Source organism: Megalobrama amblycephala, linkage group LG1 (assembly GCF_018812025.1).
Source record: "Megalobrama amblycephala isolate DHTTF-2021 linkage group LG1, ASM1881202v1, whole genome shotgun sequence".
NCBI lineage: Eukaryota > Metazoa > Chordata > Actinopteri > Cypriniformes > Xenocyprididae > Megalobrama > Megalobrama amblycephala.
The window spans coordinates 5,567,095-5,593,610 of NC_063044.1; the positions used below are offsets into that span (position 1 = coordinate 5,567,095).

At 35.3% G+C, this 26,516-nt stretch overlaps 2 protein-coding genes across 2 annotated transcripts; one reads left to right on the forward strand and one right to left on the reverse strand.

The window, feature by feature from the left end:
- Positions 1-5,872: 5,872 nt before the first annotated feature.
- Positions 5,873-19,879, forward strand: cnn1b (calponin 1, basic, smooth muscle, b). Its single transcript, XM_048180415.1, has 7 exons — positions 5,873-6,527; positions 12,840-12,961; positions 14,554-14,620; positions 15,063-15,200; positions 15,544-15,660; positions 17,014-17,160; positions 18,453-19,879. The coding sequence occupies exons 1-7, from the start codon at positions 6,468-6,470 to the stop codon at positions 18,690-18,692; spliced, it is 891 nt and encodes a 296-aa protein (XP_048036372.1). The 5' UTR covers positions 5,873-6,467; the 3' UTR covers positions 18,693-19,879.
- Positions 19,880-21,939: 2,060 nt separating this feature from the next.
- On the reverse strand, positions 21,940-26,047 carry elof1 (elongation factor 1). The gene is made up of 4 exons (XM_048180512.1): positions 25,890-26,047; positions 25,274-25,400; positions 23,405-23,475; positions 21,940-22,868 (listed from the first exon to the last, which is right to left on the reverse strand). The coding sequence occupies exons 2-4, from the start codon at positions 25,387-25,389 to the stop codon at positions 22,804-22,806; spliced, it is 252 nt and encodes an 83-aa protein (XP_048036469.1). The 5' UTR covers positions 25,390-25,400; positions 25,890-26,047; the 3' UTR covers positions 21,940-22,803.
- Between the last annotated feature and the right edge of the window lie 469 nt (positions 26,048-26,516).

Consider the following 26,516-nt stretch of genomic DNA (forward strand, 5'->3'; position numbering starts at 1 on the left):
GGCGCTTTCAGATGCTGCTGCTGTAACATTTCTGTTTTTCTCACCATTTCTCCATCCTTCTTGACTTTTCTCTGGCTCTTTTGTGTCCATAAACACACATATACAACTATCACTATGTCTGATGCAGATGAGTGCCAAACTCTCAATCACATAAAACTGCAGCTGTTTGTCTCTTTACAATCAGTATTGTCAGCTTTTCCTTTGGCTTTTTCCTTCTGGATTACATTTTTCCCTCCCTTTGTCAAAACCAAAATGCTGTAGACTTAGACTTCTTTCAAAATCTCTAACCAGAGATCACAGTTGCTGCATTATTGTCTAAATGTACAGTCCATTGAAAAGCCGTTGAAAATATTTCTAGAAACCACCCAGAACATCTTCGCAACCCTCTGGCTACTGCCTAGCAATGCCTTGTTAACCACCATACATAACACCTTAGCAACCCTCTAGTAACTGCCTAGCAACCATTTAGACCATCTTAATACCTGCAAAGCAATGCTTTAGTAACTACCACAACACCTTAGCAATCCTCTTGCAACTGTCTATCAACCATTTAGAACATCTTAGCAACTGCCGAACAATGCCTTAGCAAAATCCATAATACTTAAGCAACCCTCTAGTAACTGCCTAGCAACCATTTAGACTATCTTAGTAACTGCAAAGCAATGCTTTAGTAACTACAACAAAACCTTAGCAATCCTCTTGCAATTGCTTATCAACCATTTAGAACATCTTAACAACTGCATAACAAAGCCTTAGTAACCATAGCACCAATCGAATGACTGGAGAAACCATTTAGAACATCTTAGTAACTGCCTAGCAATGCCTTAGTAACCACCATAACATAAGCACGCATCTAGCAACTGCCTAGCAATGACTTAAGAACTGTCCTCTTAAGAACTGTCTAGCAACACTTTAGTAACCATAATAACACATTGGCAACCCTCATGCAAGTGCCTAGCAACCACTCAGAACATCTGAGAAACTGCCTAGCAATGCCTTAGTAACCACCAGAACACCAATTGGATGATTGGAGCAACCATTTATAATATCATAGCAACTGCCTACATAGCAATGCCTTAGTAACAACCAGAACACCTTAGCAACCCTCTAGCAATTCCCTAGCAACCATTTAGAACATCTTAGCAACTGCCTAGCAATGCCTTAGTAACCACCAGAACACCAATCAGATGACTGGAGCAACCATTTAGAACATCCTAGCAACTGCCTATATAACAATACCTTAGTAACTACCCAAACACCTTAGCAATCCTCTAGCAAGTGCCTAGCAACCATTTAGAACATCTTAGCAACTGCCTAGCAATGCCTTAGTAACCACCAGAACATAAGCAAGCATCTAGCAACTGCCTAGCAATGACATAGAACCTCTTAGCAACTGTCTAGCAACACTTTAGTAACCATAATAACACATTGGCAACGCTCATGCAAGTGCCTAGCAACCACTCAGAACATCTGAGAAACTGCCTAGCAATGCCTTAGTAACCACCAGAACACCAATTGGATGATTGGAGCAACCATTTATAATATCATAGCAACTGCCTACATAGCAATGCTTTAGTAAAAACCAGAACACCTTAGCAACCCTCTAGCAAGTCCCTAGCAACCATTTAGAACATCTTACTAACTGCCTAGCAACGCCTTAGTAACCACCAGAACACCAATCGGATGATTGGAGCAACCATTTAGAACTTCCTAGCAACTGCCTATATAACAATGCCTTAGTAACTACCCGAACACCTTAGCAACCCTCTAGCAAGTGCCTAGCAACCATTTAGAACATCTTAGCAACTGCCTAGCAATGCCTTAGAAACCACCAGAACACCAATCGGATGATTGGAGCAACCATTTAGAACATCTTAGCAACTGCCTATATAGCAGTGCCTTAGTAACTACCAGAACACCTTAGCAATCCTCTAGCAAGTGCCTAGCAACCCTTCGGATCATATTAGAAACTGCCTAACAGCGCCTTAGTAACCACAAGAACACCTTAGCTTTCCATTTCTATTTTGAAACTTGTCTTGCTTTCGTGTCTTTTATTTGCTTATCTTTGCTGAAGTTGTTTGACAGACCAGTGACCGACTCACACCTCGCATTGACATCCTCATTGAGTAATTTATTAAGGGTGTACAGTGAAAAAAAAAAAGACACCTTTAACACAGAACAGATCTCCAGAGCATCTAAGAATGGATACAGCTAGTTAAATGATGCCAGCATTACAAAATAATTTATTCATATATAGAGACACTCATTTGGACTTGGTGAAATCTGACTGAAAGTAAAGTCCTCCCGTGAGGCTCATGAGCTGTACAGCACGAACACCTCTTCGTCTTGACCCTCATAGCAGGGTGATAGTCTGCCTCAGTCATGACCAAATAAAGCGTCCAAATTCCTCCCCTGCTCTTTTTCAACCCCTAGAATGTTTACAAGAACGTTGGATCAGGCTTTGCGCTGAATGACTCTCTCACTGGGACCGGCTACTGTATCAGAAAATCACAGAGCCACTTTTAGAGGACTTACACACAAACTATCTTACCCTGGTGATTGTCAGGGGGACAAATTCTATCATCCAACCGTACTCCAAATTGTCCCCTTGTTAAAGCATCATTTTGGGGATAAAATGTCATTTTTTGGAGTACTTTTTTATCTAAAAAATTGATTGCATGGCATGTCTATTTCTTATAACAATTTTTGTTATCATTTTCATTATGAGAGATGGATATATTTTTAATCAGTAGTAGGGTAACCCTCATATTTATCACTCTGTTTATTCCAAAGGTTTTCTGACATGAACATCTTATTAATTAGCCATATTTCTTAACGTTTGGTCATTTAGCAGGAGTTAGTAAGCCTGCGGTCAGATAAGCCATGGATTACAGTGATGGATAAAGAGCGCTGTATTCCACGTTTGTAAATGTTAACACAATAATTCAGACTCTGCCCTTTCATATTAGATAATTGTAGTACAAATGCATGATCACTTTGATAACCACTGGTTTATGAGACATTCTAGTGAGATTTCTCACTTTGTATTTGTTTGAATGAGCACTCAAGAGTGTCTGATCAGATTATCCCTCTGAATGGCACTTTTACTCATTTCATTGATGCACACTAGTATAAAATTACAGTACATTTGATATCAAAACTAGCCTATTATTGAAATACCATAAAATATAACTGTTAAAGGGTTAGTTCACCCAAAAATTAAAATTCTGTCATTAATTACTCACCCTCATTAATTACTCACCACACCCGTAAAACCTTCGTTCATCTTCTGAACACAAATTAAGATATTTTAGTTGAAATCTGATGGCTCCGTGAGGCCTCCATAGCCAGCAATGACATTTCCTCTCTCAAGATCCATTAATGCACTAAAAACTTATTTAAATCAGTTCATGTGAGTACAATGGTTCAATATTAATATAAAGCGACGAGAATATTTTTGGTGTGCCAAAAAAAACAAAATAACGACTTATTTAGTGATGGTCGATTTCAAAACACTGCTTCAGGAAGCTTCGGAGCATAATGAATCAGCGTATCGAATCAGCGGTTCGGAGCGCCAAAGTCACATGATTTCAGCAGTTTGGTGGTTTGACACGCGATCCGAATCATGATTCGATACATTGATTCATTATGCTCTGAATCTTCCTGAAGCAGTGTTTTGAAATCGGCCATCACTATATAAGTCGTTTTGTTTTTTTTGCCGCACTAAAAATATTCTCGTCGCTTTATAATATTAATATTGAACCACTGTACTCACATGAACTGATTTAAATATGTTTTTAGTACATTAAAGGTGCCCTAGAACATCTTTTTAAAAGATGTAATAAAAGTCTAAGGTGTCCCCTGAATGTGTCTGTGAAGTTTCAGCTCAAAATACCCCATAGATTTTTTTTTTAATTCATTTTTTTAACTGCCTATTTTGGGGCATCATTTACTATGCTACGATATACAGTATAGGTTGCGGCCCCTTTAATTCTCGTGCTCCCCGCCCCTGGAGCTCACGCTTGCCTTGAACAGCATAAACACAGTTCACACAGCTAATATAACCCTCAAAATGGATCTTTACAAAGTGTTCGTCTTGCCGCATGTCTAATCGCGTAAGTACAGTGTTTATTTGGATGTTTACATTTGATTCTGAATGAGTTTGATAGTGCTCCGTGGCTAAAGCTAACATTACACACTGTTGGAGAGATTTATAAAGAATGAAGTTGTGTTTATGAATTATACAGACCGCAAGTGTTTAATAATGAAAATAGCGACGGCTCTCCAATATTGGGGGTGTACATATTAATGATCCCGACTGTTACGTAACAGTCGGTGTTATTTTGAGATTCGCCTGTTCTTCGGAGGTCTTTTAAACAAATGAGATTTATATAAGAAGGAGGAAACAATGGAGTTTGAAACTCAGTGTATGTCTTTTCCATGTACTGAACTCTTGTTATTCAACTATGCCGAGGTAAATTCAATATTTAATTCTAGGGCACCTTTAATGGATCTTGAGAGAGGAAGTGTCATTGCTGGCTATGGAGGCCTCACTGAGCCATCGGATTTCAACAAAAATATCTTAATTTGTATTCTGAAGATGAATGAAGGTCTTACAGGTGTGGAACGGCATGAGGGTGAGTCATTAATGACATTATTTTCATTTTTGGGTGAACTAACCCTTAAATGAGTGCGTGATAAAATGACACTAAAATAAGTTCTATATAAAGTGTCAAAACATCATTTCATGACATCATGTTGTCTTTGTGTGTTTCATTCCTATGTTGGATCTCATAGCACCATTATGACATCATAGTCCTGCTGAACATTGTGCTCTGCTCTGGATGATCGGGAGGTTTTTACCAGCTTATGCTCTCTGACTGGACGACACACTCCTGGCCCCACATTCCTATGGCTTGTCATCTGTATCAGAATAACGTAGTGCGGTGAAAAAGGAAAATCAGCTCATTGGCATCAATGCGTAACACACAGACACTAAAAAATCATTGAGTTCACACCAGTGGGCCACAATGTACATTAATAAAAATGAACACTTATTTCTAATGGACCAGAATAACATTATATTATTATAATATATTATATAATACTATGATTATAATATGTTGGCCCGGTTTCACAGACAGGATTGGGCCTTAGTTCAATTAGGATATTTAAGTAGCTTTTATAAATGTTCACTTGAAAAAAACATTACTGGTGTGCATCTTGAGACAAAACAATGGCTCTAACATATTTTAAAATACGTCAGTGCAAGTTACTTTGAGTTAAAACAGCTCAAACATGCATGTTTAGTCTGGGACTAGCTAAAGCCTTGTCTGTGAAACCGGGGGATTATAATGTTGTCATCAGAAATTAAGAGAAATCTTCAATAGAACAGAGAACCAAATATATTATTATATTATATTATATTATATTATATATACAGTCAAACCAAAATTTTGAACATTTCATTCATTAATACAGTTTATTCACTATAGTTTAAAAAAGGGTAATAAAATATGACAAGATCTCAGAGTGTCAGAAAAAATAATCTTAATTATGTCAGATAACACTGAAGCAAAACATGCTTAGGTCAAAGTGTCTGAATAATTTTTGGTTCCAAATTTTTTATCAATTTTACCATTGTATGAAGAATGTTTGGGTATAATATGCCACAGTTTACTTTATTTTGCTATCCTCACTTACATTAATGAACTATAGTGTCCTGCACCCGCTATTAAAAATATATAAAAAATGTCTGAATAATTTTCGGTTTGACGGTAAATTAGGATATATATATATATATATATATATATATATATATATATATATATATATATATATATATATATATCATTGAATGTATTTAGGACACATAAAATATGAATTTTTCAAAATGAGATTCCTATTCTATTGCCTATTTATTCCAAAATGTAAATTATAATGTAATTTTCATCACAGAATATTATAAAAGACAACACAAAAAGGTGAAAATGTTCATGACTTCCAGGGGGAAAAAGAGACAGGAATGCAAGAATATTATTAATTCATGGTAATATTTTTTAATGTATGATTTTAAGTGCATTTTTGTTTCGATAGACATATTTGGTACTGTGTTGGGTCAGCTCTTGATGTCCAGTGTAAAATCTAAAGCAAAACCAGCTGAGAAACACTGAAACAGACAAATCAGAAGCATCTCTAATTCACTTCAAAGTGGAAAAAGTGACATCGGACGCGCTTAATGCCATGACGGTGACATCATTTTTACAGAGCGGCGTGACGCCGCGATTGGACGTCGGCCCCGGCCAATCAGCGCTCGCTCCGCGCACGCACAGATGGGAAGAGTTTAAAAAAGATTGTGGAAAAGAAGATGTGGCCCAAACTTTCCCACATGATCGGACAGTTGGACTGGAAATCCCAGATCTAACGTTGCATCGCCACCCTCTCGCCGAATCTGTTGAAAAAGCACAATGTCAAGTCAATTCAAGAGCGGACCCACGTTCGGACTGTCTGCGGAGGTCAAGAGCAAGGTAGGCATTTGTTTGATTGACAGCTGTCAAAGATGCGCAGGGGCGCGTGCGCTACTGAAGATAGAATGTTTACTGTATCATTTGTTCTATATGGGGAATTTTAGGTGTTTTCAAATGTCAACAACAGAGTGTGAATTATGGGTTAAGGGGATTTAACACAACTAATTAAAGTCTGAACTGCCCTAAAGTCAAAACAAAAGGTTATGAGGAAGTACACATTATTTTTAAACAAAAATGGCTATATAGCTTTCAAAAAAAAAAAAAAAAAAAAAAAAACATTTCAGTAACCAAAAACTTTAGGCTTCAAGTTAGTAAGTGCGCCAAATAGCCCCTCGCGAGAGATAACAACACTTTTCCGTTTGGATTATTAGCTGACTGTACGTCGACAAAACACACATACACGTTATTTATTCATAATTTATTATAGGTTTACATTGCACAGATATGAAATAAAAAAATATTGTTTGGTTTCAAACGCCATAAATTGATCAACGTTAAGCTGACTGTGCTAGAGACTCAATTGCTAGCTAACAATTAATCCTCAAAAACTTTATAGTATTTTAAAACTCAACATGGTCAAGTGGTAAATCATATACATTTTGCCAATAATGTGCAATAAACAAGTGTGAAATGTGGTGACATCCATAACAAAGGCTAACTATAAATTCTCCTCAACTAGCTAAACTTTACTAATGTAGCAGAACTCTATCAAAGCATGTAAATATTATGTCCTTGTTGACATCTAGCACTCATTTTGAAATGTCATGGGTGCAGGTGCAAGCTGCGGTTTAGCTGGGGCTTATATCAGTCATATTTGCACATTGTTCTAAAAGTTACATACAATGACCAAAAACATTAGTGATTTCAATCATATTTGATAATTTTGCTTTCCTCTCTCATAATATTTGGCCTTGATCATATCATTCCATCTTAAAGTAACATGTTAGTGTCTGTGTTTGTCTAATGTACCTTACATTCTTAAAAATAAAGGTTCTTTATTGATTCCATGAAGAACCTTTAATATCGGTGGAAACTTTTTAACGCACAAAAAGTTCCTTATAGTGGAAAAAAAGGTTCTTCACACGAAGAAAAAAATGGCTCTTTTAAGAAGTGATGACTGAAAAGTTATTTGGGGAATCCAAAATTGTTCTGTTTCATCACCATGAAAACCCTCTTTGGGAATATTTATGACATCAGAAGGGGCATTTAATTAATTCCTCTGTCAAACTTCTGCCACATTTATTCCCATCACAGTCTCAGTGGTCCAGAAAAACCTGGACATAAATGCTTTCTGGCTCTAGCTGTCATTGGTATCTCCTTACACTTCCCGAGCAGCACCAGAACAGAAGTCATAACAGCACCACATATCTGCATTCTCTGGTATAACACAAGTCATGCTGCACAATTTCAGGTGTCAAACTATGGATTTCGCATGTCATTGGGATTATGTCAGATGTGTTTTCCCGAGCACTAGGTATGTGGCTTTCGGTCCCCATATAAGGAAGGGTTGTGTTCACTCACAATATCTGAGGAGAGGAGCATGATGTAAACAGTTTAGAGTAAGGAGGAGCATTGTTGGACATCATCTCTGTGAGCCTCAACTAACCATTAGTCATTTCCGAAAGTGCGGATACAGGCCTACTCTTAATAGAAATGTCAGAAAATTACATTACACAATTCATTTTTCAATGTTTGTCTTTTTGGCTGTCATTATGTACTGATGAAAGACCTCATATGGTTCCATAAACTATTTTGTCTTAGTGTGAAGAACATTTTAATCATCTAAAAAAAGCTTTTTCCACTATCACTCTTAAAAATAAAGGTTCCTTATTGTTATTGATTGTTCCATGAAGAACATTTAACATCCATGGAACTTTCCATTAAACAAAAGGTTCTTTTCTTTACATTTGGGAAACTAAAAATGGTTCTTCTATGGCATCACTGCTCTCTCTCTCTCTCTCTCTCTCTCTCTCTCTCTCTCTCTCTCTATATATATATATATATATATATATATACACACACACACAGTGCTGGATAGATTACTTACAAATTATAGTCAGTTACTGATTCCAAATTACATAACAAAAATTGTATTTAGTAATGTAATCTACTAATTTATGTATTCTGACTACTTTTTGATTACTTTTTAAATTACTTTTGAACTAACTAACTAACTATATATATAACTAAACCATGGCGTCAATTTAAATGTATGCCAGAAGTATTTTTAAAATTAATAATTAAAAATAAGTATAATATAATTAGTATTAGCAGTCTATTATAAATAAAAAGTAATGTAATCATAATAAATATAAGTAGGCTATAATAAATAAAAATATCAGTATTCTTTAAAAAATAAGTTGAAATTGTGCAAACTGATGACTTTTAACAAATGCACAGACTATCGATTAACATCCTCTGATAGGCCTAGTTACAGTAGGACAATTTATAAGTTTTCATAAAAAAAATTCTCTATGGAGAAAATGAAATACTATAAAAATAGTTTAAGTTATGATTTTTTTCCCCATTTGGTTAAGTCTAGTTAGTTTTATATCAAATACAATGTGATTTTCGGTGATCAAGATCTAGCAGCAGCAGCTCATTATTCCTCTTGGGCGAGCGGTCCGCTCACAGCTTATCCTGCTCATGAAATCCGCCATAGGCCAGCAAACCAATGAGAACGCGCTACAATGATGACGCTCCATAACAAAAGCGCGAAGGCGCAAAAGCTGCTGTAGATCAGCTTACCCGGAAGTCTCCGTAACTGGCAGATTTAAAGAAAATTACCATTGTTTGGCAAATAAATAAATTACGGACAGTTACATGCATTACCAATCAAGTAGGCTTTATGGTACACCTCAAACAAGGCATTTAATAGTAATTTATAATGTTAATATTAATTGCCGAGTCCACGAATGGCTTGGGTATGCAGAGCATTCGCAGCTTATATGGACCACACGCCACTGATAGATATATATATATCACTTCTGGGTATACTTACTACCCAGAAAAGTGTATATATATATATATATATATATATATATATATATATATATATATACACTTTTCTGGGTAGTAAGTAACTGAATAACACATGTTTTTATTGTTTTTATTTTAATTTTAAAGGGGTTGATAATGTTTAAGAACAAACAGCTGGTTGGGACTACAACAAGCTTCTTCCTACATCACTAACCCTAAAATTTACATAAACCCTGCTACCGGGAACACGCAACAAAGGGGGTGAGGCCATGTTGGGCTGCTTTAGAGAAGAGGAAGAGTTGTTGTAGTAGAGTGTTGTTACCAATTTACGCCGGACTGCTTCACAAACGAGGGTCAATTCAACACTGGATTTGCACAAAAGATTAACATGACGGCACATGCTAGTCGATGAGTTGAATCAACTCCACAGAAACTACATTCATTTATCCACTAACCGTTCAGAAACGTCCAGTTTCATTCTAAAAGTTGTAACTTCTTCCTGAGTCTCTCCATCAGTGTCCGACTCCAGTTTGAACAATGTAAGGCTGAACACCGTTACTGACAATCCTCATTTTGGCTGCATGAGATTCTCCAGCTTTGTTGTTGTTGAGCAACTGAAGCGTGAGCTGTTAAAGCTCCGCCCTTTTTCTGGAAAGTTGGCTGGGAGCAGCAGCTCATTTGCATTTAAAGGGACAGCATGTTTTTGCTCATACTCAAATAGCGGCAAATTTGACAAGCTATAATAAATGATCTGTGGGGTATTTTCAGCTGAAACTTCACAGACACATTCTGGGGACACTAGAGACTTATATTACTTCTTGTAAAAGCAGCATAATAGGTTCCCTTTAAATGATTTAATTGCTTTTCATTAAACTCACAAACCCCTGCAGTTCCATCTCAGTCTGAGAAACCCTGACGTGATGTAATATTTGTGTTTAAATATTTTATTAGAAATTTGAACAGCAAGTTAATTGTAATTACACTTTTTTTAAATGCAAACAAAACTTAAATTCTAACAAATAGGCATAAAAAAGAAGAAAAAAAACAACAATAGTCATAGAAGTAATAGATGAACAGAAAATATAAATAAACTTTCCCCCACCCAGAAACTTAACCCATAAGTGCTGTCCAATGGTAAAGGTAGGTAATGTAGGCATGATAAACATATTAATCACAAGTTTGCAAAAAGGAAATAAAATGGAGGAAAGAATCTATTTCTGTCCAGATGTAGTGTACCTGACAATTCTGTCAGCCATAATTTAAGAGTTGGAACTTCCTTTTTCTTCCAAAATAAAAGAATACGTTTTTTGGCATATATTAACCCATACGAAACGAACTGTTGTTGTACGAACTGCAAGTCTCAAAAATTCTTTGGAAACTCCAAATATAATTAATATAGGGTCTGGTTCAATAAGCATATCCAATGTATCTGAAAAACCTGGAAAATTCTGTTACAGGAACTTTGTAATTTTGGACGCATGACGTAGCACTGAGACAGGTTAGAATCTAAAAATTGACATTTGTCACATAATGGAGACACTTCTGGAAATATTTAATTTAATTTACACTTGGAATAATGAAGCCTCTGAAGCACTTTAAACTAAATAAGACAATGTCTTGCATTAACGGAACATCTGTGGACCAGTTCTAGACTTTGTTCTACTGCAAGTTGTTCTTCCCAGGCAGGTTTCATTTTCTCCATGATGGACGTTTCACCTGTTCTAAAGCCTTGTAGGGCAACGAGATGGTACCACCATCTCAAAGACATCTTTCCAGAAGACGTGATGTAATATTTAATGCACTTCATGTTGTTGATAATAATAATAATAATTTAAAAAAAAAATGTCCTCTTTGTATTTTTACATTAATATGGCACAAGATTTTCTTATTCAAATCAATCTGATAAACGAGTTAGGTCAAAAGTAATCCAAAAGTAATCCAAAAGTACCTTCAGGGTTCTGGGTGTAATGTAATGGATTACGTTACTAATTATAATTTTTGTAATGTAATTTGGAATCAGTAACTGACTATATATATATATATATAATACACACACACACACACACACATATATATATATATATATATATATATATATATACATACATACATATATATAAAAAACTTTTTGCATCCAAAAAATCCAGTAATTCCATTTATGTTAAAGGTTCTTTATGGAAAGCCAATAAAAAACCTTTATTTCCGAGTGTACTCAAAGTTAGGAATCATATACAATGTAACTGCTAAAAATAAATGTTAATGTACAACATGCAGGTATTTCTAGTATAACCAAGGGTATAAAGGAATGTTATCCAGGCCGTCTGTGACAGAATTCCTGCTGAAAAAAAAATCCAATCTTGGCCTGGACTCTATAGAGTTAGACTGAGGTCTGTTCCAGATGTCCAGAACGAGAGAAAAACAATAAATCAAGCCCTCAGCAGAATTCCTTGGAAGGTTATGAGTGCTGTCGGTCTTGGCGTCCATTTATCGGACACATTTAGCGTGTGCTAAGCATGTTACTTCACACAAGCAGACATGCAGGAGCGAGAGGAAGCAATAGGGATGAAGAAAGAATCAGAATGGAGGGCTGATCGGATGAGACTGTGACAGAGAGAGAAGGCCAACAATAGCACTGATTTAAAGTTACAGCGTTTGTTTGGCTTCCACACCAGCACACCAAACTTGGGAGAAACAGCTCTCTCAGATCTCTCTCTCTCTCGCTTTTCCTTTTTTCTTTCTTGTTCTTCCTTTATTAGAAATACTTCAGAAGTGAAAGACTAAGATCTGTTGCGTAGCTGTCGAGAGGGAGTATTTTGCCAACGCTGCAATACATTGAAGGAGACGCTGTTCGTCATAGAGTTCTAAAAATATTAATCAATATTAAGCGGTTTTCAACACTGATAATAATCAGAAATGTTTCTTGAGCATCAAATCATCATATTACAGTGATTTCTGAAGGATCATGTGACACTGAAGACTGGAGTGATGATGATGAAAATTCAGCTTTGATCACAGGAATAAATTATATTTTAACATCTATTCAAATAGAAAAATAGTTATTTTAAATTGTAATAATATGTCACAATATTACTGTTTTTACTATTTTGATCAAATAAATGACCCCAAACGGTAGTGTAGATGTGTAAATAAAAGTGTAATATTTAAGTGTTTATTTTATATTTTCATTTTTTATTTGACTGTTTCATTTGAACTGGCCCTACAGTGTGTGTGACAAATTAATTGAAATCTGCATGATTGTTGAAGAATTGCTGTAGAGTATATAAATACTGTAAAGTAGATGTGTGTAGTGATGTTTTGACCTTTGACCTCCAGCTGGCCCACAAGTATGACCCACAAAAAGAGGAGGAGCTAAGAATGTGGATCAGTGAGGTCACAGGCCGCAAACTTCCCGAGAACTTCATGGAGGGACTGAAAGATGGAGTTGTCCTCTGCGAGTGAGTGATTCCCTGATTCTGTCTGAAGATCTTAAAGGGATAGTTCACCCACAAAAAAAAAAATTGTGTCATCATTTGCTCACCATCATGTTGTTCAAACCTTGTACGAGTTTCTTTCTTCTGTTGAACACAAAAGAAGATATTTTAAAGAATGTTGGTAATAAAACAGTTGATGTTAGCCTTTGACTTCCATGGAAGGAAAAATACTATGGCTATCGTCAACTGTTTTATTACAAACATTCTTTAAAATATCTTCTTTTGTGTTCAACAGAAGAAAGAAACTCAAACAGGTTTGGAACAACTTGAGGGTGAGTAAATGATGACAGAATTTTCATTTTTTTGGGTGAACTATCCCTTTAAAGGATTAGTTCACTTCAGAATTCAAATTTCCTGATAATTTACTCACCCTCACACTGTAAAAAAAAGTATTTTCATGATTTGTTTTCACAACATTTTTTCTTTTGTCAGATCAACTGCAATAATTAATGTGGTTCAGATAACATGATATTTTGAGCTTCTGTTGATTAAACCAATCGACTTCATGGTATTAACTCAAATTTTTCATTTCAATGAACTCAAAATTTCAAGGCAACCAGGTAACTTCCTCTTTTTTAAGTTAAACCAACATTTCTTTTTTACAGTGCATGTCATCCAAGATGTTTATGTCGAAAAGAAATTAAGGTTTTTGAGGAAAACATTCCAGGATTTTTCTCCATATAGTGGAGCTCAATGCAGCTTCAAAGGGCTTTACATGATCCCAGACGAGGAATAAGGGTCTTATCTAGCGAGACGATCTGTCATTTTCTAAAAAAAAATACAAATTTATATACTTTTTCACCACAAATGCTTGTCTTGCACTGCTCTGCAATGCGATCATCATGTTGGAAAGATCACATGTGACATAGGCGGAAGTATGGAGCAAGTGTTTGCAAAGCAAACATGTGAAGACCAAGGCAAACACCCTTTACAAAAAAAAGTTAAAACAACGATGTTGGACAATTTTGAATTTGAAGAAGAAAATGAGATTTTTTTCGCCCTACTGCGGTACTTCCGCCTACGTCACACATGACCTTTCCAATGCGATTTTGTGGTGAAAAAGTATATAATTTTTTTTTTTTTTTTTTAAATAACCGATTGTTTTGCTAGATAAAACCCTTATTCCTCGTCTGGGATCATGTAGAGCCCTTTGAAGCTGCAATGAAACTGACATTTGAACCCGTTGGAAACTGGAAACTCCACTATATGGAGAAAAATCCTGGAATGTTTTCCTCAAAAACCTTAATTTCTTTTCAACTGAAGAAAAAAAGACATGAACATCTTGGATGACATGGGGGTGAGTAAATTATCAGGATAAGTTTATTTGAAAGTGAACTAATCCTTTAAGATATGGTTTGACAGCTATGAAGTTCAAAGGCCTGATGTAACAGATTATTCCAAGAATGTTATCATTCCTAAATAAAATAAAAGTGATGAACAACCTACTACCAACCAGTTATTTAAAAAAATAACATAGGCATTTTATACACAAATATATTTCAGTTTTTAATCAGTCATTTTTTTCTTTCTTCTTCATGTTCATTATTTATGAACAGGCTTATCAACACCCTTCAGCCCGGTTCTATAAGAAAGATCAACAACTCTCCTCAAAACTGGCATCAGGTGAGCAACAATATCACTTTCTCAAGCATATCTGGCTGTTCCAGTTCAGGTCTGATCTGCACATGAAATCAAAGGAAATGCTTCCAAATGTTCCTCTCTTCAGTATTTATACTCGGGTTAAACAATCCTTTAAAAGAACTTCACAGTCATATGTAGAGTCTGACAGATCAAAACACTTTGGAGACTTTAATGTGGGACGAATACAGAAATCATTACATGTTTCAGGTATTTGGTTTATTCCAAATGGAACATGCTATTTATACAGTTACAGTATGTTCTGTGCAAAATAAAATGCTTGTGTCATTCATAAAATCTAATAATCTTCCATTCCAAATATAATCAGGGTTTCTTGTTACTTTTGAATCAGTTGTGCATACTTTCAGATTTTGGACAAATCACAGAGAATGTCACTTTCTTCCTGGTTTGGCCTTGTTTGTTGCAGCTGGAAAATATTGGTAATTTTGTCCGAGCCATTCAAGAGTATGGAATGAAGCCACATGATATATTTGAGGCCAACGACCTGTTTGAGAATGTCAACCACACGCAGGTCCAGAGCACACTTATTACACTGGCTGGCATGGTGAGTCACACATGTTAATACAGAACTGATAAATCTGGCTTCTGGCATATTCTCACTTTTTATCTACATTTCAGAAATAGTAAGGAGAATCATATGGGAGTATTTAACTCTTAGCAAAGTGATTAACATCAAAACATGTGGTACTTGAGATGAACAGTTTTTTTTTTTCTTCCTGCAAACCAACAATCAAGCAAACACCAAAAAAGGAATCTCTCTTTTGTGTGTACAAATTGTAATAAGTTGTTTCTGCATGTTAGTTTATATAATATCATACTTCCACTTTCTAAATGTAAAATTCCTTTAGTATTTACTTTCATTTATTTCTCATTATTTTGAAATGCAGGCGAAATCTAAAGGCTTCCATTGTAAATATGACATGGGAGTGAAATACGCAGAGAAACAGCAGCGCAGATTTGCTCCTGAGAAACTAAAGGAGGGACGCAACATTATTGGTCTGCAGGTCAGTGGATGTTCATCAGGAATTCTCATTTTTTAAAAGAAACTTGGGCTTTAATTAAAGCCTTAAGCATTGAAAAAATATTTTATATTGCCTGTTACTGAGATTTTATTCAAATAAATTCAGTGGTAGACATTATATCTCATCATATCAATATTTAAATAATATTTATATTATGTTTTTAATTATACAGAACCATTCAAATATTTGGAATCAAGAAGATTTTTTCAAAGAAATTAATACAAAATTAATTAAAGTAATAAAAATTAACATTTATTTTATTTTAATAAATTGATCAACAGCGACAGTAAAGAGTTGTTTTAAGCAGGACGTTGATTATAATATGAAATATTTTAATGATTTCTGAAGGATCATGTGACACTGAAGACTGGAGTAATGATGCTGAAAATTCAACTTTGATCACAGGAATAAATTATATTTTAAAATATATTCAACTAGAAAACATTTATTTAAAAATAGTTATAATATTTCACAATATTACTGTTTTTACTGTATTTTTGATTAAATAATTGCAGCCTTGGTGAGCAGAAAAGACTTCTTTCAAAAACATTTAAAAAAACCTTATTGAACCCAAACTTTAACCCACACAGTAGTGTATAAGTTATATAAGACCAGTGTTGGGGAAAGTTACTTTTAAATGTAATGCGTTACAATATTGTGTTTAAAATAGAGTAACAAATTGTGTTACTTTTTATAGAAAGTAATGCATTACGTTACTTTTGTGTTACTTTTTCTCACCTGAGCTGGGCTTGCTTGATCGTTTTTTTAATAAAAAACAACAACAAAGTTCTATTTTAGGCAAATGTAAAGGCCCTTTACCAACAAAAGTGCAAATGCAAAAGGAAATGCAAATTCATGCCTGTACAGTAGAGGGCGCAACTCAAAAAAACCTTTTGGCTGTGCTGCCATTCTGAATTGCAGAAAAAAGTTCAACACTCTTACTTCAGCAATAAAAAAATAAAACAAAATCAAACATAAATGTGATGTTTATCTAAAGTCATTTTACAATTGGATCATCGAAGGTCAGCAGCAAAGACATTGGTTAATAAAGTGAAATTAAATACATAAAGTATATGTATTATTTATTGCAAGTTTGTGTAATATTTTGAATTTGCATTTCACTGTTTTTATTCATTTTACTGAATCTATTTTTGTGCAAAGGAGTAACAAAACAAAGTAACGTGAAAAAGTAACTCAGATATTTTTTGTAAATTTGAAAGTAATGCATTACTCATTACAAAAGTAATCTGATTACAAGTAACTCACATTACTTGTAATGTCCAACACTGACATTCTTTGTCTATATATTTTTCAAATTTTTTCTTGCATTTTCAGATGGGCACCAATAAGTTTGCCAGTCAAAAGGGCATGACATCTTACGGTACACGGCGTCACCTCTACGACCCTAAGACGGGTATGGAAAATCCTCTGGACCAATCAACAATCAGCCTGCAGATGGGCACTAACAAAGGAGCCAGTCAGGTAATTAAAAGTTTTTTCACAGTTTTATAAACATGCATTCCTTTTTAGGGGTTCAAGCGCGTAGCGACTTCAAACCCTAAGTCGTATAGACTTGAAATGTTGAGGGCTGGTAGTACTCACACCGTCTACAACCAGGCTTGGGAGGGTTACTTTGAAAATGTATTCCATTACAGTTACAAATAACGTTATTCAGTAATGTAATCCAAGTACCACAATATGAAAGTAATGTAAAAAATAATGATTACTTTTGGATTACTTCAAGGTCACGCATGCTTAAAAGCTCAGATCAAACATTTCTGTTTATGTTTGTTCTGCTTTAATTTTAATGTTTAGCATTTTTATTACTTTTAAACCCTATTAAAACTAAGCAATCATGTCTCTTTTCCACAATCTGGGAATACACAGGCCTGGATATATACACATGGAGATGTGTGAGATATATATATATATATATATTATATATATATATATATATATTATATGTGTGTGTAAAGGGTGGAGCTATAACAGCAAAAAAACATGAAAATGGCTATAATTACTTCACCGTTAGTCTGATTGACTTGAATATTGTTCATGATAGTCTATGAGGACATTGACGTATCTAAAAAAAACATGGCCGCCATCGACCAATGAATTTTGAGCACCTATTAGACAAGGTTAACAGAGGCCGATCGGAATGAAACTTGGTGGGCGTGTTTGGCTCATGGCCCTAGAGGTCTGTGAGAATTTTGAAAGAAATTGAACACTAGGTGGCGCTACACTTCTCTAATCGCATCTGCACAATATTCATATCATTTGTTCGATCTCCTCATGCTGAACAACTTTGCTTCAAGAACCACTGCTGTCAATCAAATTGGTCATTAAATATTCGCAATTATGTAAAAAAGAAATACTTTTGCGAACTAGTCCTAGGTTTTTCGCTCAATCTAAATGAATCCAATGCAGTACAATTCTCTGGTCAATCATTATGAAAAAAGTTTGCCCTTAGGGTAGCTATAATAGGTTAATTTTTAAAAGGGGCATGGCCAAGTGCTCAAAAGCCTATAAACTCTGAACTTCACAAAAATAGGTGAGCAATTGTGACGTATGATTCTAAACAAGCATGCAAACTTTTATGGAGATAGGCCTATAGTTGGCGCTATAACTGTTAAAAAGCTTTAAAACATTTCCAATGGTAAATTGCTTGTATTGCCTGTAAATGGTCTTTTCCTAATATGATTTAAGTGGTTTCATGCTTGCTTAATGAAACATAATAGATGTCGCTTAGTTCTTTTCCTTTTCTTCCTCCGCAGGCCGGCATGACGGCCCCGGGCACCAAGCGCCAGATCTTCGATAAGAAGCTGGACATGGAGATGTGTGACACCTCTATCGTCTCACTGCAGATGGGCACCAACAAGGTGGCGTCCCAGACCGGCATGACGGTGTACGGTCTGCCGCGTCAGGTGTACGACAGCAAGTACTGCTCCACCCCGAATGACTACATCAACAACGGGCAGGACTCAGAGATGGACGGATATCAGTATTCCGACTAGGATGAACAGACAGCTGTCAGCACGCTGCTTTTTTAAACTTTCACCTGCACTATTTTTGATATTCCAAAATTCATGTCGACCAGTAGGACCAGCTTGACTTCTGACATCACAGCCACCGATCAAAGCTGAGAACTTCAGTGACTGACCGTGCGTAGAAAACAAAATTAGGAGGAATTTCTTCGCTTTTTTTGTTTTTAAAACACAGGCTTTTCCGGCTTCTCACTTGTCATTTTTTTTTTTTATTTTATTACTTTTTTTTTTAAGTGTGCCATTCTTTCATCACCTGCATGGCCAAATTTTCTTTATATATTTGAAAAAAAATAATGCAGATTATAAATATGGAGATATTATTTATGATGCCTCATAGTTACATATGCGCTACCAGTCAAACGTTTGGAATCATTAAGATTTCTGTATGGTTCTGAAAGAAGTCTCTTCTGCTCCCCAAGGCTGCATATATTTGATGAAAAATACAGTAAAAAACAGTAATATTGTGAAATATTATTAGTTTTTTTAAATGTAAAAATGTTTTTTAAAATATAATTTATTCCTGTAATCAAAGCTGAATTTTCAGCATCATTACTCCAGTCTTCAGTGTCACATGATCCTTCAGAAATCATTGTAATATGCTGATCATATTTCACAATATTATGGTTTTCGATGTATGTTTGAGCACAAACATTTTTTATGATAGTAATTCCAGTGGATTGGTTACGCCAACAGCTCTTAGATTTTAAAATGATGCTCTTTTTATGATCCACCAAAGACACCATACTATTGCTCAATCAGATCAATTTCCTAAAGGAAAGGAAAGGAAAGGAAAGGAAAGGAATAGAATAGAATAGAATAGAATAGAATAGAATAGAATAGAATAGAATAGAATAGAATAGAATAGAATAGAGCTTTATTGTCATGGAACCCACATGAACTACTGCAATTAAGCTTTTAAATAATGTCATTTAAATAATGCTGATTTAGTATAGTTGTTTGAAAAGGTGTAAACTGAATATTATAGCATCCCTATTTAACAACCATAGGACAGAGAAAAAATGCTGGGTTGTTTCATCCCATGTTTGGGTGAAATATGGACAAGCCCAATTGTTGGTTTAAAGTCTTAAACCCAACAGTTGGGGTCCATATTTGACCCAAACATGGGTTGAAACAACCAAACATTTTGTAGAGTTAACCCAAACCAATAATTACCCTTTAAATCAGAGGTTGCCCTGCTCCAACACACCTGCCTGTAGTTTTGAAGTAATTCTGAATGTTGATTAGCAGGTTCGGATGTGTTTAATGGAAAGCTTGCCCTAAATCAGGGGTGTCCAGTCCTGCTCCTTAAGGGGCCACTGTCCTGCAGAGTTCAATTAAACACACCTGAAGCAGCTAATCAAGCTCTTACCAGGCATACTTCCAGGCAGATGTGTTGAGGCAAGTTGGAGCTAAACTCTACAGGAGAGTGGCCCTCCAGGACTGAGTTTGGACACCCCTGCCCTAAACGCAGATTCACTGACAAGAACGTTAGTCAGGGACTAACATGGATGTTGATCCAGGAGCATGTCTTGCTGAAGTAACCACATTAAGCTTCTTGATTCATAGTTATCACTGCTAAGAAAATGAGAAAACCAAAACAATACTCCTAGTACTCCTAGCAGTTATAATTGGAAATTATCCCCAGTTTCACAGACAAGGCTTAAAGGGATAGTTCACCCAAAAATGAAAATTATCCCATGATTTACTCACCCTCAAGCCATCCATCCTAGGTGGATATAACTATCTTCTTTCAGACAAACACAATCAGAGATATTAGAAATATCCTTGCTCCTCCAAGCTTTATAATGGTAGTGAATGGGGGGCGTGTTTTGAAGCCCCCAAAAAGTTCATCCATCCATCATGAAAATAATCCATACGACTCCAGGGGGTTAATAAAGGCCTTCTGAAGAGAAGCGATGGGTTTTTGTAAGGAAAATATCCACTTTAACTACAAAAACTATCTTCCGGCGGACGACCGCACGCTTCGATTTGTATATTTATGAAGGATTTATGAACTTTTTTTGGGGCTTCAAAACACATATTTTTAAATATATCTCTGATTGTGTTTGTCTGAAAGAAGATAGTCATATACGCCTAGGATGGCTTGAGGGTGAGTAAATCATGGGGTAATTCGAATTGAAAGCAACTTGCACTAACATCTTAAAATATCAGTGCCATTGTTTTGTCTCAAGATGCACACCAACAGTGTTTTTTTGTTTTTTCTAAGGCACATTTATAAAAGCTACATAAATTTCTTAATTGAACTAAGTCTAATCCTGGCTTAATCTAAGCCCTGTCTGTGAAACCAGGCCTTCGTGTATTAAGTGAATGAAGTGAGAAGTACATGTCTTTCATAGTGCAGAATAGCATTTCACCAAGCTAAAGATTGAAAGTAGTTATCTACATTATATAATTAAAAATAAGTGTAATTGTTGAGATGTTTTAATAATTAAGCGAGTATAATGACTGTTTATTGGGAGGATTTGGGGCAAAATAATATTTCTTATTCTCTAACATTTTTTTTATTATTCAGTTCATCCTTTACAAAAGTAAATAGACAAAGTGAATTGACAAATAGAGAACAAACTACTGTTAAAGAGGGCTGTTGAAAAGCAGATTTTGATTCTACCAAAGCATACTGTGAAAAATCATGTGAACCAAATGAACCAGAAATTGCACTTTTAAGAGGAACGACTGTCACTCCCAAAGGTTATATCTGAGAAATAAATGATTCAATAAACTTGCATATATAATAAACTTTGATTCAATAAACTTGCATATATGCAAGCGTGACTGTTCTTCGGCCTGTCAAACCTGACCAATCATGTGAGAGGAAATATAATTATGCAAAAATAACAGACAAAATTGATGTTTATGAGACCTTTCTATAGGAAATAACAGGTTCAGTGTGCAGAGTTAATATATTTAGCTTATGTGAGACTATAAATTGTTTAGACATGACTATATTTCTCCCTCATGAAATTATTAAACATATTAGACTTAGATTTCATTTATACATCAAGGTGTTATGCGTGTTAAGTACTGTGTCATTGATTTGCATTGCTGCAGAACAAGATGATCATAAAACAGTGAATCTTACTTTGTTTCTCACAGGAAATGATATAGCGTGTCCCTCTTGCATCGATGCTTCAAATGTCTTTATTTATAGGAGGCTTACCAACAAAGACTGAGCAAGTGAAAAACTAATAAATCACTATTTTCAAATTACTTGTCTTTATTTATATGAATACTGGAAAAACACTGACATCTTTGTAACATTACAGACATTTCATTTTAGGGTACATTTACACAAAAACAACGTACTAAAAATGGAAAATTTTCCCTTTGCATTTTTGAAAAGTTTTGCGTACAGCATTGTCAAAACGATCAGTTCACACGGAGCTGCAAAAAAACGACTAAAAACGCTGCATTATTCATGCCAGGCCAGCAGGTGGCGATGTCACTTTGTAAAGAAACACTACGCACCTATAGACTGAACACGGAATACGCAACGTCATTGTTTTCTCAGATTTGTGTTTTTGTAGTTTACGTGGAGACGATAACTGTATCGTTTAAAAAAAAAAAAACTTGCACTTTGAAGTCTATTTTCAGAAGTTTGCATTTTCAGGCCCAAAAACACCATTGTTGTGTAAATAAATGGACAAAATGCATAAAAAGTTTTCCGTTTTTAGTTGAAAACGGCCCTTAAATGATTCAAAAACAACAGAAACAGACCACAATTTTTCACAAGAGAGAATATGCAAATCATTTATTGACACTAAATGGTCTTATAAAAACCTAAATTGTAACAACTAAGATTAGAAACAAAAGGAAAAAAAAAAAAAAAAAAGAAAAATGCCTATTTAGAAATGAATGACATCCCTGGCGTTTTCTCAGCATTTCTATAAAACTAAACAAACAGGAAAAGGCGGGATTTTAAACCATGATCTCAATGATGCCTGAACCTCCATCTGTGGCAATATCAGATCATTTTTAAGCAAAAATCATAACATGGGTTTAAAACAAACAAACAAAAATGCCTAAGTGTATTTGGTCATCGGTGACGTTTGACCCAGCGAAACTACTGATTGGCTGCTTCACAGGCGTCTATCCAATCACTGTACACGTCCACGGGCTCTGAGAGATCTGAGAGGGTGTTTAAGGACAACATACTGACATACATCACGCAGTAAGTACAGTTACTCACTTAAAGGAACACTCCACTGTTTTTGAAAATAGGCTCATTTTCCAACTCTCCTAGAGTTAAACAGTTGAGTTTTAAGCCTGGCACACATTTAACGACTAGCTAAAACATTCTAAGACTCTAAGACATTCTAATGGCTCAACATACAGCCATTGTTTCCTGCGACTGAAGCAGATTTATATACTTACACATGGAGTTTGAACACCGACTGTAATCGCAGACTGAACGCGTTTGAGCACGATCAGTCATAAGTATCAATTTACATTCATAATCGGCCTTACAATCGTTAAGCGTGTGTGGCTTTACCATATTATGCTGAAAGTGGTACCGCCAGACCCGGAGATCGGCTGAATGGATTCGAAAATGGTAAAACTCAACTGTTTAACTCTAGGGGAGTTGGAAAATTAGCCTATTTTCAAAAAAAGTGGAGTGTTCCTTTAAAACACATGTCTTTTCAGATAGATTTTGAGAAGGATACAGGTTATTGGCGTCTGGAATTCTTCTAGACACACAGTACACGATATTATCCCCGTATTTCGACTTCTTTCCCTGGAATAAAGAACAATAGTTGTGTGTTAGTGATGGTTTGATAAATGTTTAAAGTCTGAATAAATGCTTAAAGGGTTAGTTCACCCAAAAATGAAAATTCTGTAATTTCTTACTCACCCTCATGTCGTTCTACAGCCGTAAGACCTTCGTTCATCTTCAGAACACAAATTAAGATATTTTTGATGAAATTCGATGACTCTCAAGATCCATAAAGGTACAAAAAACATATTTAAATCGGTTCATGTGAGGTTCTATTTTAATATTATAAAGAGGCAAGAATACTTTTTGTGTGCCAAAAAAAAAAAAAGAAAAAACACTGCTTCATGAAGCTTCTGAGCGTTATGAATCTTGTTTAGAATCAGTGGTTTGGATCTCCTATCAAATCACATGACTTTGGCTCTCCGATTCACTGATTTGATTCGTAAAGCTCAGAAGCAGTGTTTTGAAATCGGCCATCACTAGATATTGTTGAAAAGTTTTTATTTTGTTTTTTTGGCACACAAAAAGCATTCTCATTGCTTCATAATATTGAACCACTGTACTCACATGAACTGATTTAAATATGTTTTTAGTACATTAATGGATCTTGAGAGAGGAAATGTCCATTGCTCCCTATGCAGGCCTCACTGAGCCATCGGATTTCAACAAAAATATCTTAATTTGTGTTCCAAAGATGAACGAAGGTCTTACGGCTGTAGAACGACATGAGGATGAGTAATAAATGACAGAATTTTCATTTTTTGGTGAACTAAAAACTTTGGAGTCCGTTCACACCAATAACGATAACTATATTGTCGTCCACAGCAGCGGACGATACCGTTGTTTATTCTAAGTGCATGCTCGTGTCACTTTAAATGCTTGAGCACATTACAGCAGGATTGATTCTGATTGGCTTGTTCATCAGCAGAAGTGATTCCAATGACATCAGTTTCTGTGTGTGAACTGTTATTCTTTAAAGGATTAGTCCACTTTTAAAAAAATGTTTTCCTGATAATTTACTCATCCTCATGTCATCCAAGATGTTCATGTCTTTCTTTCTTCAGTCGAAAAGAAATGAAGGTTTTTGATGAAAACATTCCAGGATTTTTCTCCTTATAGTGGACTTCAATGGCTACAAACAGTTGAAGGTCAAAATTACAGTTTCAGTGCAGCTTCAAAGGGCTTTAAACGATACCAGATGAGGAATAAGGGTCTTATCTAGAGAAATGAATGTCATTTTCGAAAAAAAAATGTAAATGTATATGCTTCATATAAACAAATTATCGCCTTCCAAGTGCTTCCGCCAAAACGGCATTTTCGTATTCTTCAAAAAGCTTATGCTGTATGTCCTACGCCTTCCCTATTCTACTTACGGAAAAAATGGAACTGGAACTGCGTTCGTTCCGCAAGTAGAATAGGGAAGGCGTAGGACATACTGCGTAAGCTTTTTGGAGAATATGGAAATGCCGTTTTGGCAGAAGCACTTAGAAGGTGAACATTTGTGTTTATAAAGCATATACATTTCTATTTTTTTTTTTTCAAAAATGACCGATCGTTTCGCTAGATAAGACCCTTATTCCTCGTCTGGTATCGTTTAAAGCCCTTTGAAGCTGCACTGAAACTGTAATTTTGACCTTCAACTGTTTGGAGGCCATTGAAGTCCACTATAAGGAGAATAATCCTGGCATGTTTTCATCAAAAACCTTCATTTCTTTTCGATCATCTTGGATGACATGAGGGTGAGTAAATTATCAGGAAAATTTTATTCAGGACTATCTTTATCGTTGGTGTGAACGGACCTTTAACCTTATATTCTTACATCTTAACATCACATGATTTCTCGTGGTTACAGAAGGGGCAGGTAAACTGGGTGTCCAGGTTTCCAGTCATCTTTTTCTTAGGAGGGGGTTTTCTTTTGGACTTTCTGCGTCCCATCTTGCCAAAATCTTCATGGGAGGAAACACCACATGTTGACAAGCACAAACAAAATGAGAGTTTTCATAGTAGTGTTTATAAAACATGAACTGTAACAGGCGCTGCGTGTGTCATATTGACAATAAGCAACATGAGGTGTACAATATAAACACAGATCGTGCTAACCTTCATGAAATGACATTCAGCATCTGAAAGTAATGTAAAACTATTCTATACTCTTTATGGCAACATATTGAACCACGCTGACTGTGCGAAACAGGTCTTAAAATTGTGTATTTCCAGCTGGTATGTTTCTAATCTTTCTTTTGTTGCTCAGATTATAGTTTCATGATATTTAGAGGTGCTCGAAGATCTTAAAGTAAGGCAACACACACAGAAAAACAAGCAGTAAAATGCAAATTCAATGAAAACCCGAGCTAAACCATATGGTCAAAACTCTCACGATATACACGAGCATTTAAATGAGACATTACGCCTTCGGTGAAAAACAAATCTCTTACCAAACTGCGATTAACGTGAAACGACTTTCGGAGGAAAAACAACACACTTCTCCACTGCCTGCCTGCTTAGGATAAACAGAGGATTTACTTCCGCTCGGTCAAATGAATTTAAAAGCGGGTCAGATCTGAGCGCCCTCTACAGTTAAACACTGGAACTACAACAGGATTCAAAATACAGTTTATGCTCTCAACAAATAAATAAATAAATAAATAAATATGTTATACAATAAATAAATGTTATACAATAAATTATACATATATATTTTCTATATATAATATAGAATTTTTTTTACAAAACAAATCCTTTTATGCTCATAAACGCTTGGTTAAATGTAGTTTAAATGAGGATCAGCTCTGACCGCTACCGTTAAAAATCAGAACGGCAACAAACTATAATTACATTTACATTTACATTTATTCATTTGGCAGACGCTTTTATCCAAAGCGACTTACAAGTGAGGAATTGAGTGTTTTAGGAAATAATTGAGTGTTTTAGGAAAATAATAAGTCTATTTCATTGTCAAAAACATCGTATTATATTATATAACAAAAGCTGAGTTATATATAGTTGAGTTGTACTGCTTTGATGTTAGCAGCACGAGGCCATATTTCTTATAAAAGTCGGAC

Coding starts and splice junctions, on each gene's coding strand:
- cnn1b (XM_048180415.1), top strand. CDS start 6,468: ATGTCAAGTCAATTCAAGAGCGGACCCACGTTCGGACTGTCTGCGGAG. Junction 6,528..12,839: donor CTGCGGAGGTCAAGAGCAAG/GTAGGCATTTGT, acceptor TTTGACCTCCAG/CTGGCCCACAAGTATGACCC. Junction 15,661..17,013: donor GCAACATTATTGGTCTGCAG/GTCAGTGGATGT, acceptor TTGCATTTTCAG/ATGGGCACCAATAAGTTTGC.
- elof1 (XM_048180512.1), bottom strand. CDS start 25,389: ATGGGACGCAGAAAGTCCAAAAGAAAACCCCCTCCTAAGAAAAAGATG. Junction 23,476..25,273: donor AAATCATGTGATGTTAAGAT/GTAAGAATATAA, acceptor TCTTTATTCCAG/GGAAAGAAGTCGAAATACGG. Junction 22,869..23,404: donor ATTCCAGACGCCAATAACCT/GTATCCTTCTCA, acceptor ACACCCTCTCAG/ATCTCTCAGAGCCCGTGGAC.